This window comes from Seriola aureovittata, chromosome 5 (assembly GCF_021018895.1).
Source record: "Seriola aureovittata isolate HTS-2021-v1 ecotype China chromosome 5, ASM2101889v1, whole genome shotgun sequence".
Lineage (NCBI taxonomy): Eukaryota > Metazoa > Chordata > Actinopteri > Carangiformes > Carangidae > Seriola > Seriola aureovittata.
Window position 1 is genome coordinate 2,823,980 of NC_079368.1, and position 14,863 is coordinate 2,838,842.

At 41.7% G+C, this 14,863-nt stretch overlaps 1 protein-coding gene across 1 annotated transcript in view; it reads right to left on the minus strand.

Moving 5' to 3' along the window:
* Positions 1-503: 503 nt before the first annotated feature.
* arid3c (AT rich interactive domain 3C (BRIGHT-like)) overlaps positions 504-14,863 on the minus strand; it is a 70,655-nt gene continuing 56,295 nt past the window's right edge. Inside the window, exons 4-8 of the mRNA XM_056375699.1 lie at positions 9,252-9,435; positions 8,024-8,268; positions 4,972-5,283; positions 3,069-3,158; positions 504-1,013 (exon numbers count right to left, since the gene is read on the minus strand). Of these exons, the coding sequence (XP_056231674.1) occupies positions 841-1,013; positions 3,069-3,158; positions 4,972-5,283; positions 8,024-8,268; positions 9,252-9,435 (1,004 nt within the window). The 3' untranslated portion in view covers positions 504-840. The remainder of the gene's footprint in view (positions 1,014-3,068; positions 3,159-4,971; positions 5,284-8,023; positions 8,269-9,251; positions 9,436-14,863) is intronic.

Consider the following 14,863-nt stretch of genomic DNA (forward strand, 5'->3'; position numbering starts at 1 on the left):
AACAGTTGTGGTAGAGTTGTATTATGGTTAGATGGTGCTGGAATTAAATGGACACACAGGAAACCTGGGGCAGGATAGTGGTCCAGTGTCCTACTAGTTGGTTTCTGGGATTCCGAGCTGACTGGTTTCTGACTGGTTTGGGGGGACATCTGAGAGACAAGTTAATCTGGCCCTGATAAAACTTTTGGGAGATACTGTTTGTTACTAGAGGACAGAGCTGTGTGTTAGCCTTTTTTTTAATCTAGTTTCATTAGCCTGATTGCTAATTAGCCAGCTAACCAGTTTAGCTAAGCAGCTGCTGATCTCACTGTGTCACGTGTGTGACCTACTTGTTCAGTGGAACACCTGATGTAGCTGAAAGTCTCTGATGCTAAGCTAACATGTGCTCTGCTTTGTGTTGTTCTTGCTCTGTTCATCAGGTCTGATGATTGGTGCTGAAGCTCAGTGCTCAGTGAGAGACGTATTTTCTTTGGTATCAGCTGTGAGCAGAGAGTTTACAAACATCTTCGAACCTTCAGCCGATGAGCAGCCGTGAATGTGAACAGTCTTAGAGGATGTGAAAGAAAATGGCAACACACAGAGGCTAAATGTCCTGGAAACACACTACTGATTCAGAGCACGAGGAGGGGGTTGGGTGGGGGGAGGGGCAGAAGTATTTAGTCTGTAAATACAAGTTTGCTGCTTTTCAATCTGTTGCTAGGCGACCTACGAGGAATCTGACTGATGGATGGAGGGAAAGCCACCTTCAGGAGCTGCTGGAGTCGGTCTGATGGTCGTGTCTCCAGCTGCTGTGTCTTTGAGGGGAGGATGGAGGTGAGGAGGTGAGGACGGACAAGAAACTCAGGGGGAGGAGTTTCTGTGTCCATCGAGCGAGGAAGAGGAGGAGGACGAGGAGGAGGAGCAGGAGGGCTGGAACTGTGTGGGACTGGTCTTTTCCTGAGTCTGACAGCTGCTGTGTTTCCCACGGTGCCCCGTCATCCCTGCTATGGCCGACTGGCGAGCGAACAGGACGCCTGAGGAGCAAACATCAGGTCTGAGTCAGCTCCACTATCCTAACACCTCACAGGCAGCCATTGTTTCTATTAGACAGAGATCTAAAACTGCAGTGATATAATCCTGTCTGATTTATAGTCTAACTGTACTTAGACTTGTTTGACTGTATGTTCAGACTGAAAGGTCAAGGACTCGACGGGCGCGCTGACGTAGATGAAATAGATGGAATAACAGCTAGCAAGTTTGTTCAGAATGTTTGGTATTGCAAAACTTTATTTAAAGGACCCGCAAAGTAAACAGATATGTCAGCCGGTATCTTTGTACCAACTGAGCACAAGTAGGTTATAAGTTAAGCATGTGAAATCTTTTAAATTAGCAGCGTTAACATTACCAACTGATTAGCATCAAGTTGTTTTGCATGCTATGGCACTAGTTAGCATGTAAGTCCCTCCTATTTTCAGTTTCCGGTAAACAAACAGAGACATGTAGTAAAGGAGGGAACTCGCCACTGTAGTTATCAGTTTCTCCTTCATTGTGCTCTGGAACAAATGTTTGATAGAAACTAAAGTTTACACAATGTGTTTTTTAGCGTTCTCTAGAGTGGAAAACTTCTACATTCCAATTGGTTGCTGTCGTCCCACGTGACTTTTTCTGACGCCCACACTGCCAACGGGCGTGCAGCTCTGACGTTGTGGTTGCTTTCAGTCTGAATGTACAGTAACAAACAGTATACCCCTCCTGTCACTGCCACTGACAGTATAATATATAATTAGGGCTACATCCATACTTCTGCATTTTTATTTTAAAATGCAAATGATCTATATCTGTACTATCACACCTGAAAACACATATCACATGACCATTCATGTACACTGAGCATGTGCAAACCTGTGTAAACAGGAAGCAGATTGTCTTCTCTGTAGTTGGTTAGTTACAGAAAATACTCTGAACAACAAAGACAGATGTAGCGTTAAAATACAGAATTTAACTGATCAGCTGCTAGCAAAGACAACGAGGTCAGTAATACTTGTAATTAATTATCATGTTGTATTCACCACTGGTAGTCCAGGCTGATAAGAGCCAATCAGGGAGTGACCGCGGGTGTCTACGTCAACGTTTCTAATGGTCTCAGTTTCTGATGTCCAGGTACAACACAACCCCAGAGTTTTCAAAATAAAATAGGTCCAGGCAGGAGGAAACTAAAACTAAAATGTAGTAGTGTGGACATAGCACTGAGGGAAACATTATAACATTATATATTTATTTTATATGTTTATTTACTTAATTCCCTCACTCTGTCTTCTCTGGAAGAGAGATCTCCTCTGAGGAGTCTCTCCTTTTGTCCTGTGTTGTACAGATTGTAAAGATCTTCGAGACAAAGCTATGTTTATTAAGTAGCACTGGCTTGACTTGACTCTGGCTTTGTGTAAATAGCTGATCAGAACTCTGATTCTGCTGCTAAAGGCAAATAAATTGCATAATTTAAGATGTTAAATGTAAAATTCGACCTGCAAATTTATATGGATAATACAGAGGCAGTCATCAGTAACTGTTATATTTCATCTACAGATCTGAACACACAGATTAATGTGATGTCAGTCTGTGTCAGGATGAGTTGGATCAAGTCCACACAAAACACTGAGAGAGCTCAGACATGATGTGACGGCCACCAGGCTTATACCCTGACACAACTGGTCCATGTTAAACCAGAGAGGCAGTAATTACTGCAATACACAAGCTGCCTCCATTTACACGCGCACACACACACACACACGCACGCACGCACACGCACACGCACGCACACACACACACACACACACACACACACACACACACACACACACACACACACACTCTCTAGGCAGGCACATAAGACAATAAGCCCCATCGACCTCAAATCCACAGGCCCAATTTTGAGATATTTAACTTTTTTAACTCTATTGGACTGCCACTTCATTACGATGGATTTTATAGCAAAGACATCAAATTGCGTGGAGGACTAAGCACCAGGGTGCTGCTATAACTTATTGAATTTCCTGCCTGCAATTACATCAGCAAACGGCCCCTCTATTTACCTGTGTAGACAACTCCATTTATTTCTATTGACATGTTGATGCTGCTAATGCCGTTGGTAGACAGGTTCAATGCGGTCTCTTGTCTATCATCTGTCAAGAGAGGAGCAGAGAGAAAAACTCAATATGAGCATTTAGAAAGGGAACAGAAGGAGCAGGAGCAGCGCCCGGTGGAGTATTGGTGATAATTCAGAGAGTGACAGGATAAGGAGAGCTTTATTAAAGAGGTCTGGGCACAGAGAACTGTCAAAAGATGTTACAGCCATTTGTACATGTCAGTTATGGATGAATCCTATCGCAGCACACAGTTGGAGAACTTGGCTGAATAAATGTGACAGAAATGTCTTAAGAAAAGAGACCAACAGTACACACACACACACACACACACACACTGATATCAAACTGTCTGTAAACACACACTCATATGGGTGGAGACAAATAACAGTGTTTGGATGTAATCTTTAAATGACAGAGCCACAGCCAGACGACCAGTGTGGGAATTAACCTGAGAGAGATTCTCACTCATTTCTCCATCACGTATCAAGTGCAAAGCCTGCTATTATGACTAATATGAGAGAGGCAGTGATGCAGACAGAGATGATATCACACTCCAGCAGATAGGCCCCTCATTCTTCCTTTAGCCTCTATCATTAAGTCACATGTGACTTATGGTGTGTCAGCCTGAGCTGGCTGCAGCCTGTGGTCCGCGGGAACTATTTCTTCATAACATCTGTGGAGCTGAGCTGCAAATTACACATGTGATATGATGAACTATGTGCACATTAGTGGTTCAGGCTGTCTGCAGGAGCCATTAGCTGCTTTTGACACAGGGCCCGCCTCACACTGTCATCTCGGTCTCATTACATCTGACTCCTGATTGTAAAAGATCCACATTCACATCACGCCCACACATGTGGAGTGTTCCGACAAATACTGATGTTAGATGAAAGTATGTAAGAGCAGCAGTAAAAGTTTATAATTCTACATTTCAACTAATCCCATGCAAGGACCAAGTGACTCTGTCCGTCTCTGACCTCCCTCCTCAGACTTTCTTCTTTAAACCTCATCACAGACATTTATCAGCTGTGTCCCAGTTCAGGGGGCCGAATCCTCCAGAGGCTGGGGCAGCGACGAGACCGTCCCATTTCGAAGTCTCCTCGAAAAGTGTCCTTCCTTTCCAACAGGTGGATCCTTCATGGCCCAACCTATCCCAAGATTCTTTGCACGCCAGTATTGACAATAATATGGCAGCAAACAGCACTGACAGAGAGCATGGGGATCACACTATTAAATGTAAGTATTGGGTTTCAGCTCAGTTCAACAGCTAATGGTACAACTGTTAAAACCAAGGACCTTAAAACCTCAAGTTTCTGTGAAAAAAAAGTTTTGTGTTGTACAACAGTAAGGGTGGGCACAGCTGGTTGCACAAAACGGAAATCCTCCTTCAAAGGATGCGAGGAAAGGACGCATTTCTGTTCAGCTTTCAAAGGACGTGAGGAAAGGACACATTTCGGTTAAGCTTTCAGACGATGCTAGGAAAGGACGCATTTTGGTTAGCCTTCAAAGGGCGTGGTCTAGGACGGCTATGAGGGCTATCCTCCTTAGGAAGCAGCCCCTGAATTGGGACACAGCTGTTGTGTGTGTTCTTGATGGAGCGGGAGGGAAAGGTAAGTCTACCACACCCACTCCGTAATTACAGCTGAGCACACAGGTCCGGTCCTCTGTGCTGTTTCTGTGAATTCTGAAGAAGCTTATATTCCACAAACAAACACAAACACATTAAGAAACAAACTTTTTCTCATTTCTTTGGTCTTGGCCTTGAGCTAATGACTCAGTATTTCTAAAATCCCGTCAACATCCTACTGAAGATTAAAAAAGATGAAGCCTCAGTCAGTGTGTGTCTCACCTCTGTTGTTGAGCTTGATGTTGAGGGGCAGCTGGGTGGCCATGGCCAGCAGGTTCTGCTGCAGGGCGTGCTGCATGATCCGCTGCTGCTCCTCTGCCACCATCATCATCTTCTTCTCTGGTGGTTCGCCGCTCTCCAGCTTCTCTCTGAGCTGCTCCAGAGCTGCTGCCTGCACGGCCGCCGCCGCTTGAGCTGCAGCCGCTGCCTGGGCCGCCGCTGCCGCCTGGGCGGCCACGGCCGCCGCGTGGTGGCTGCTGGGCGACATGGGGAGGGCCATCCGGCTGGGCAGGCAGCTGGACATCATAGGCTCCTCTGGAAAGAGGAAGACTATGAGACACACATCTGTAGCTGATACATGTTATATTTTATAACACACAGAAACCCCCATCATGAAAGATATTCACAGGAAATCCACTAAAATCTGTTCTGAATCTCCTTCATGATACATGTCACAGTATTTTTTCCTCAGTATGCTGGTGACACAGAGGTGCTCTGTTACAGTTGGTCTAGATCTATCTATCTATCTATCTATCTATCTATCTATCTATCTATCTATCTATCTATCTATCTATCTATCTATCTATCTATCTATCTATCTATCTATCTATCTATCAATCAAACCATTTGAATGCTCCATCATGACTGGACCAAAACGGTCACGTGACACACACACAGGTGGACGACAATAAAACAGATGTAACGTACAATATTTAAGAAATGTAATAATGTGGTGATTGTACAGGAGCCAAATTCAGTTTCTGAAGTCTCTTCATTATATCATGTGGATATATGGTGGAGGTCGCCTGTCCATAATCACACATCTTCTCTCTTATGTGTTGCACCTGTCCAGCTACATGTATGAGACTTCATTTCTAACAGTGTTGTGGATTCTTTTAGAATTTGTGGATAATATTTAGTGAACCTTTGGACCCAGAGACAAACTGGGGAATATTAATTGACATCTGTCAAAATGTGATCCCAAAGGAGGCGGAGCTTCTGCTGTCAGGGCACCACAACAACCTGCCTGATGAATTTGGATTCATTAAATCAGTGTCATCTTTTTAAAAGACATTTCTTTCACAAACTTTTTGAATAATCTCTTTTAAATATCTCACATATTTGTGCATTGCTTATTTATTTATTTATTATTGTTTTTATTTTTTATCTTGAGCAATTTGTCTACATGTTTGTTTTATTATTTCATCCTGTTGAAGCACTTTGTAATCTCTGATTTTTATAAGTGCTTTATAAATAAACTTTATCATTATATTATTATTATTATAACAATTTTTTTGTACGATGGAAAATAGATTAATAAAACATTTTTGCTTTACAGGAGGAGTCAGTTTGAGCTTTGTGCCCCTACAGACTTATTTATTAGAGAGCTGCCACACTGTGTGAACATGTATATAATACTTTCTTCTGGCTCACTTTGGGCCCTATAACAGACGCCTGGGACTGATGATGTCCCCTCAGTGACTCAGGCTGGGCCCAGAGGATGCTGGGAGATGCCAGTTATTCAGTGTGTTAATTGAAACACTGGATTTTATTTCATGTTGTGACCTTGCAGAGAAACGACACTAAAATAACTGTGATGTGTTGGAGTCACGCTACCCAGTCAGTCAGCTGCTGTCTCCTTGAAGACCTGCCATCAAAGAGCTGCCAGGCTCTCTGTGGTGCATTAGACTGTCTTGGAAATCGGCGGTGCTGATATGAGGAAGTCCTGCAAGATGTTTCCTCTTTTGGGGGGGGATGACCACACCGCCCGCATGTTACATGAGTATGAATGGATGGAAACGGTGCAGCGATTGTGAAATCAATTTGTGACATGCAAACACGATGACTTCTCCTTACGTGGCTCGGTGATCGTGCAACAGTTTCTCAAAGACATGTTGTGATCTGTGTAATACATCATGTGCAATCTCTGCTTCGACAAAGTGTCCATGAAGGAGGAAATGAATCATCCTCCAGAGTGACAGAAAAAGAATCAGTTTATTTAGGATGTGTTCTGCTGAAGGCTCCATTCCTCTTATTACCCTCCTTCAACATGCACCAGGTTTCACCAGAGCAGCTGCAGGATCCTGGTCCAGGCTTACGCTCGTGAACAGGGACAGTTGAGTCCCAGGTTCCTCCGAAAGTATCCAGGTGTGATATATAAGATATGTTATCTTCCAATCACAGTTCAGGCATCATCAATAACACTGATCACTTCCTGCAGATGTTCTCCATTAAAAGCACTCACAGGAAAAGAAGGTTTTATATTCAGGCTTATAATAGTTTGGGATTTTTCAGTGGTTTTTGTTTTTATTTTGTTTTGACTTTGTGTTTTAAATATCAGTTTAGTTTTAATGAGTTTTTAGAGCAGGTTTGTAGTTCATTTTTTTGTGTGTGAAAATGCTCAGTTTAAGTTTAGTTTTTATTAGTTTCCGTTAGTTTTTTTTGTAATACAGGGCGTTTGCCATCAACAAATTGGACTGTCCAGCACCAGTTATAGGAGCTGCAGCTCTGTGGCTCATCACTGCAGTTAATCAACAATAACATACTTGGCATCATTTATATAGTGAATGTTTTGCTGTGAGATACTGCTCCATCTGACAGAAGATAGATGTCATATCCTTATTTTGTCAAGTCTTGCCTTGTGTGTTAAATGTTGTGTGTTATATCTTGTGTGTTAAATGTTGTGTGTTATATCTTGTGTGATAAATGTTGTGTGTTAGATCTTGTGTGTTAAATGTTGTTGTCTAGATCTTGTGTGTTAAATGTTGTGTGTTAGATCTTGTGTAATAAATGTTGTTGTCTAGATCTTGTGTAATAAATGTTGTGTGTTAGATCTTGTGTGTTAAATGTTGTTGTCTAGATCTTGTGTAATAAATGTTGTGTGTTAGATCTTGTGTGATAAATGTTGTGTGTTAGATCTTGTGTGTTAAATGTTGTTGTCTAGATCTTGTGTGTTAAATGTTGTGTGTTAGATCTTGTGTGATAAATGTTGTGTGTTAGATCTTGTGTGATAAATGTTGTGTGTTAGATCTTGCTCATCTTCGTGTTGTCGTACCTTTCTTGATCACAGGCACCTGGGAGATATGGCCGCTGTTGTGAGTGAGCGTAGGCAGGTGGGACATCTGGATCTTTGGTGAGGACAGGAGGGTGGGGGTGCCCACGGGAGAGTAGCTGAAGATGGCAGAGCCGTAGCTCTGCCGACGGCCTTCCCGCCGGTTGCTGTCGATAGCTGCCTGGAGCTCGCCGGGGGAGCTCAGTCCTCGCTTTTCACATTCATACGGGTAGAGGTACTTCATATACCTGCAGGGGAGAGGAAGTCATTCACTTGGCTTTTTGTTCCTCAGTCACTTTGTACCATGTGATCAATCAATCATTAATCAGTCGATTTTTGCAGGGTAGGAGCAGGACTGAGGAAACAGAATGATCTGAAAACGGAACAACGACCTTCAAACTATGTTTCTCTTCCTCTTTAAGTGTTGACTTTACAAATGATATGCAGCAGCTTATTACGAGTATCGTTAGGCGTCCTCAAGTGGCCGTATTAGTAAAGACTGGAGCAGAGGAGTGAGTCATGTGACGTAGTATTCAGGGCGGTGGAGGTCAGGTTGGATGAACTGATGAACCTTAACTACGTGTTTATTATTGTTAACCTGACGACGGAGGTCAGTCATCCACCTGTAACAAAGTACTTATTCTAACTCAAACCCCTGACATTGACACGGGCCAATCCTGGTACAGAGCTGGTTTTCTGGCTCCAGCCCTGATCCACAACGAATTTTCATTCTGCGGACTGTGAAGTACAAATGACCCCGCCCACTCCTCAGTGTACACCGCGTGTTCATAAATGACATGAACTGTCACATGGTGATGAAGCTCAAACCCTGGATCACTACAGTAAACTGAACATTAATGTCTCAGTATTCTCCTTGACAGAGGTCAGTGATCTACTGAGAACATTTTCTTGTGTCTTTTTCTTTCTTTTTTTTATTCTTTTCTTATTGTATTACTTCATGATCCATTTAAAGCCTTCTATGAGACTCGGTTGCAAACAGAAATAATGAATCCGATAAGTCAAAATAGATCATTCGGAAACAATTTTGGACCAGTGAAGTGAATCAACCCGAGAAAAAGAAAAAAGATCATATTTTAATAACAGCACAGACCAAAAAAAAATGTACACTAACAACAAAGCATCTCACTCATGTTGGACACACCACACCATCATACTGAGACACCTGTCCTGGTGTTAGAGAGCAGCTATCAGTCATCTGTGTTGTACTCACTGTGTTCGGAGAGTGAAAGCTGCACTGGTAATGGAGGTAGGGAGGTTAAGGCCTTTGGTGATCTCACGCCATATTTTCTTATTGATGACTTCCACTAAGCCGCCTTTTTCTGTGACGAGCTTGTAGAGCATGTAGAGATCCAACACCTGCTTGGCCATGATAGGAATCCGATTCACTGGAGTCCCTGCAGAAAGCAAACAATATCCACAATCAATTCCATTAACTTTGGTTCCTCTCATCAATAGGCTGCTGCACCTCCTCATAAGGCCAATTTATCTGGAGCCAGTCAAATGTCTGACAGCTCTGTTAACAGCAGGAAATATAAGTTTCAGAAAGAAGTTTCTAATGCCTCAGCTGCAGCAGCCGCTCGACGCTGCTCCGTTCACTATAAAGGTTTTATTTCAATGTAGGGACAAAACACTTGAATCTCATGTGAGTCTGACAGCTGCTCCTCCTAAACAAAGATTAACAGGCATGAAAAAGAAAAAGTCAGTCATGAACAGCAGCGCTACAGATAAATTAGTCTTGACTTGTTTAAAACTTCACTAATACACTGTGTGGAGAATGGGAGGTCATCCTCTATTAATGACTGCCAGCCCACTCCCTGATTAGCAAAATAAAGGGTCTCAGATAATAATTTGTATTTGCAATTTAATGCGAGGCAATAAAGAGAGAACGGCCGGCTCTTTGTGAGGATTGCAAAGTGGTTGACCCTGAGATAATTAACCTGCATTTTGCTGATAGAGTTCCATTGTGCCCATCGGATTTACCATAATAGCGATCAATACCTGCAGAAATATAGTGCAAACAACAGCAGCGGGGCCTATACAGCGCAGGGGGAGCAGGGCTCTGAAGTATCGTCTGAGGTGGTAAAACCACATCAATTAAGGGCAGTAATTACGGCTTCATTTTGTTGTGCTGGCATGTGAACGAATGAGACACTATTAAAACAAAGGATTGATGTTCCCCTCTGCTCACAAGACAAACAGCAGCAGTAAGTCTGAGGCCGCGCCGCTCGACGTCGCTCTGAGAAGCAGAATCTGCAGCAGAGGCTGGATTCAGACTGAAAAATGACCTGAGCCGGAGCGACTGGCAGGAGGTGTGTGAGCTGGGCTGAAGGAATAACACAGGACAAATGAGAAAGTTCAGCTTAAAATAACTGTAGTTTTATTTGTCAGTGTGTGTTGGAGTAAATGTTCCGTTAAAGAAAAGTCAATTTTAAAAGAGGAACTGTAACATTGGTTATATACAGGAGTCCTCACTGCTGATTTTTAAAAACTCACTCATCTGAGCTGGACAGAGGAAGACCATGCAGCACCTTCATCACAATACACAGCTGAATGAAGTTATGAAGACATCCTACAATGAAGTTGCTGAAAACTTCCCAGCAGGGCTGATCACTCCCTGGTGTAACAACATCTGGACCACAGAGCCAGATTATGAAGCACTACACGGCACGTGCAGTGGCCTGTCCGTGAACTCAAAGACTCTGAAGTCTGGGGAACCCACACATCACCTTAAAGGGGTAGTTCGGATTCTTTGGTGTGGGGTTGTGTGAGGTAGTCATGCAAAGTCAGCGTGTTACCTGCAGTAGATTCAGATTACGGTTACGAGAGGCGGCCGGGAGCACCGGCACAGAGGCTGAGAAATGTGTGTTGCTGCACCGAAACAATCCAATATCCCATCAAATGTACGCTTCATGTACATCATGTAGAATATTTTCAGCGCGATATTTTCCCATCAAACATCTTCCAACATTAAATGTACCGTGATGAAAGAAGCTCTCTACCTGACCAAAGTTCAACTAGCATCAAGTAAGAAACCTGCTACCAGAAACTGGTTCAATGTAAATGCTCCAGACCAGGAAGAGTGGTTGGAAGACATTTTCATCATGAAAAGCCGACATATCTTTTGAGAGTCAGAGAGAATACGTTTAAAAAGAACTGGGGAAATTGGTCAATTTATATGAGACAAAACACAGACTAAATGAATGCCTAATTAAAATAGTTATATGAATATTGGAATATTTCCAATTCCAATTTTTTGTTATTTTATGTTTTATTTTGTATTTGGTTGTGTATACTGTACGTGTTATTCTGTTTCGTTCTTGATCTGCTGTTCTGTCTATATTCTTGTGAAAACAAGACTAGCCCCACTGTCACAGCTGGTAATGAGTGTCATCTTTAACATGATTTACCCTGACATTTAACCGTTTAAACAAACTTAACCTGATCACTTTAAGGTAACCTGAACTTCAGACTGAACCAATCCTTAACTAAAACCTACTGATTAAAACAGGTCTGTTGTGGTGTACAAGTGAGACAATGACAACGCACACTTTTCACGTTTTATGAGAAAAAACATTTGGAGGATATATACAGTATATATACTGTATATATACAGTATATATATGGTTAATGTGTGAGAGAGCTGATCTCTACAGTAAAACAAAAAGAAAAAGCAGCAGCAGCTTCTTCACCTCCACTCCCTCCCTACAGCTTATCTTTATTACCACAGATTATAATGTGCATGTGTGCTGATCTATAAAACTATTATTATGTTGAAGACACAATAGCCAACCAAACAAGGATTGAGGTAATAAATAAAAGTCTGAGCCTTTGTCTGACAGAATCTGAGCAGAGACAAGCCTCTTAAAACAAGATTTATGTGGGTTCAATACTTAGGGTGATGTATTTGTCTCTGTGATTCCCTGAAAGAGATATCAGGAATAAAAGAGTGAGGATGGACCTTTTGTCAGCACAAACTATCTAATCAGGCCATGTATCATTATGACAATGAGTAATGGAGGACAAGGTGGAAGAAATCCACTTTGCACAGTGGCTTTCAGTGGTAACAGTCGTACTCAGTTCATCCCTCAGCCGCTGAGAGAGGAGGAGGTTGTAATTGGAACAATGTGGAGCATCAGGGGCTCTAGTAGCGCAGTAATCATCTCTATGCTTGGCTTCATCGCTGACGTGTTCACTTTGCTCTTAGCCGATAATGGGATGAGAATTTCTCCTCCTCATTGACTTTGCTCTTTTAACCCATGAAATGAACGATTAATGCAGCATCACAGGGGAAACCGACTGTTTATCTGCTTCTGTTCAATGAAGATGAGGAGGAGAAGGAAGAGTAGGGTGGCAAGCATCACCACGACGTGAAGAGCCAGGGGCCAGGACAGGATGTTTTAGGCACTGAAGTGCTCCCAAATCATAAAGTAAATGTCTGGTGATGATCTTTATTTTACTTTCCGTCTACAAATCCCATGAAAAGACCCAAACCAGTTACAAACTGGACTCAGGATGATCATATTTTGAGAAAAGAGGTTGGTTTTATTCTGAAGGACTAAAAGAAACAAACAACAACTTGGTTGGTTTTCAGTGGGTTTACTGCCAACTCATCTGGCTTAGACAAAGTGCGTATATCAAAATCACAGTAGGCTATCCAAAAATAATAAATCATTATCTAAATAACTCCATTTAAAAGCATTAAACTTAAAATCAGTTTATATAATAAAGTATGAGGAATTATTAAGTCTAATATCAAAAAGTATTAAAACACATTCTCTGTTGTACAATTCTTAGAACTAGCATATTTTCAAGAAAACAATAAATTTACCCAAAGATTCCAATATATAAGAATTACAAATTAAAATGATTATTTTCTATAGATTTTCTTACTGCTAAAATCATGTTTCCTGTGCTCAAAACAATGTTCCTTATCCGTACTTACAGTGTAGCTTGATCCAAGTGATCCAAGCATTTATCAGCAGGTTTAGCTAGATCCTCTGAACAACAATAGCCATATTTTAAGAAAATCCACCACAACCACTGACTATCACAGTCATTACCTTCTTGGTTAATGAGCTGTCACAGGTTAGATTATACAGATTAGAAAAAAATCTGTTAAAACTGCTGAGGAACTATGTTGGCATTATAGTGTCGCTGCTGTTACCTAACGTTATAGCTCCCTCAAGTTTACCCCACAATATAACAAAGCACAATACAACAAAGTAAACAAATCACCTATAAAGAGTACACTACTATAAATATTACATTTACCCTCCTGAAGGAATAAATGAAACAAACAATAACTTTGCTGGTCTTCAGTGGCCTCACTGATACTCATGGTGTAACTGCAAACTGAAGAACAAAGTTGCTATTGTTGTGTTACTGCTAAATCAAAAATGCAATGAATTGAATGGGGGTAATCAGGGTTCCTGCTTGAGTAACGTTTGTTAGACGCTACAGTCTCCAGCTGACTGAGTCTGTGAGGCCTTTTAAAAGTTCTCCAGTTGGAACCAATGAGCTTGGAGGTGAGAAGTCAGACAGTATTTAGAGACGGACTAACACACTGCTGGTTTGGGTCTTTTCATTGGATTAGTTAGCAGCAGGAGAACAGTACAACCGTTCCTGACTTAGAAGAAGAAGAAGAAGAGTGTAGAAGAACAGCAGCTGCTCTGTGAGGCCAACATTAAAAAGATTATTGTTCCAGAGGGAAATCTGACTTGGACAGAGAATGCTGCTGCTGCACAGAACCACAGATCATACATGTCATATACTGAGATAAAAGTAGTTGTACAATAAATGACTCAGGATAAACTGTCAGATGAATTAAAGTCTAGAATTAGTGCTTTTTGTTATGTCAATGTAAAATGACTATGTTTAGGCGGCTATAATGTTTACCTGTAAACCATCTTAATCTGTGCGTTAGCATGCTAACATTTGCTAACTAGTAACAGTTGAAGCTGATGGGAATGATATTACTGTTGCAGTCTTGTATTCAAATGTCCTGTTCAACACATTTCTAATGTCACAAAACATCAAAGGTTCTATAAGTAAGAATGTGAAGTGATTTACATGTATTGATCACTTTTTTATTCTCAATATGTGTACATTTTTGTCAAATAATCCTCTGATGTCTCAAAAAAGACTAAACTGTCAGGTGCTGTCTTCAATTAAAACTAGACTAAAATATTGATAAAACTCCTTACAAAATCCTGGTGGATCATCCCTCTCTGTGTGCCTGTCAGTCAGGGTGCACATGCTGTATGCGTGTTACAGGGAATTAATCCAGGTGTCATATGATCAAAATCATCATACTACCAATACCACCACCATTATATAAAGTTGACAACTCTCACTATAGTGTCGGTGTCTGAATGTGAATCTGACACAGACATGAAAAAATATAAACAATATAAATCTTAATCATTTTAGCAGCTTAGACAGTGGAGGTCACATGTACCACTACATATGGCCACAGCTGAAACCCAGTGTAGCTACAATTATATTATGTCAGTGATTTAACTGGTGAAGGGTAGTAGTTTACCTGTGCTCTCTCTCTCTCTCTCTGTCTGAATAAGGGTAAACAAAATTCATGTGACTGCTTTCTGGTTATAACTCTTCACTTGTCAGACCTCTGATTAACGATGGATGAGCTCTATGAGCCACAGAGTCCACACTACAAAGATAGTAAAGAAAGGACAGAGGAAGTGCCCTCAGCTGTTGGTGCAGACAGGAAGTTAGGACAGATGGTTTTTTTCACCTTTTCCATCACTGAAGCCCAGTTGCCCCCACCCCCCACCCCCTTCTTAAATCATGCCAACTGAG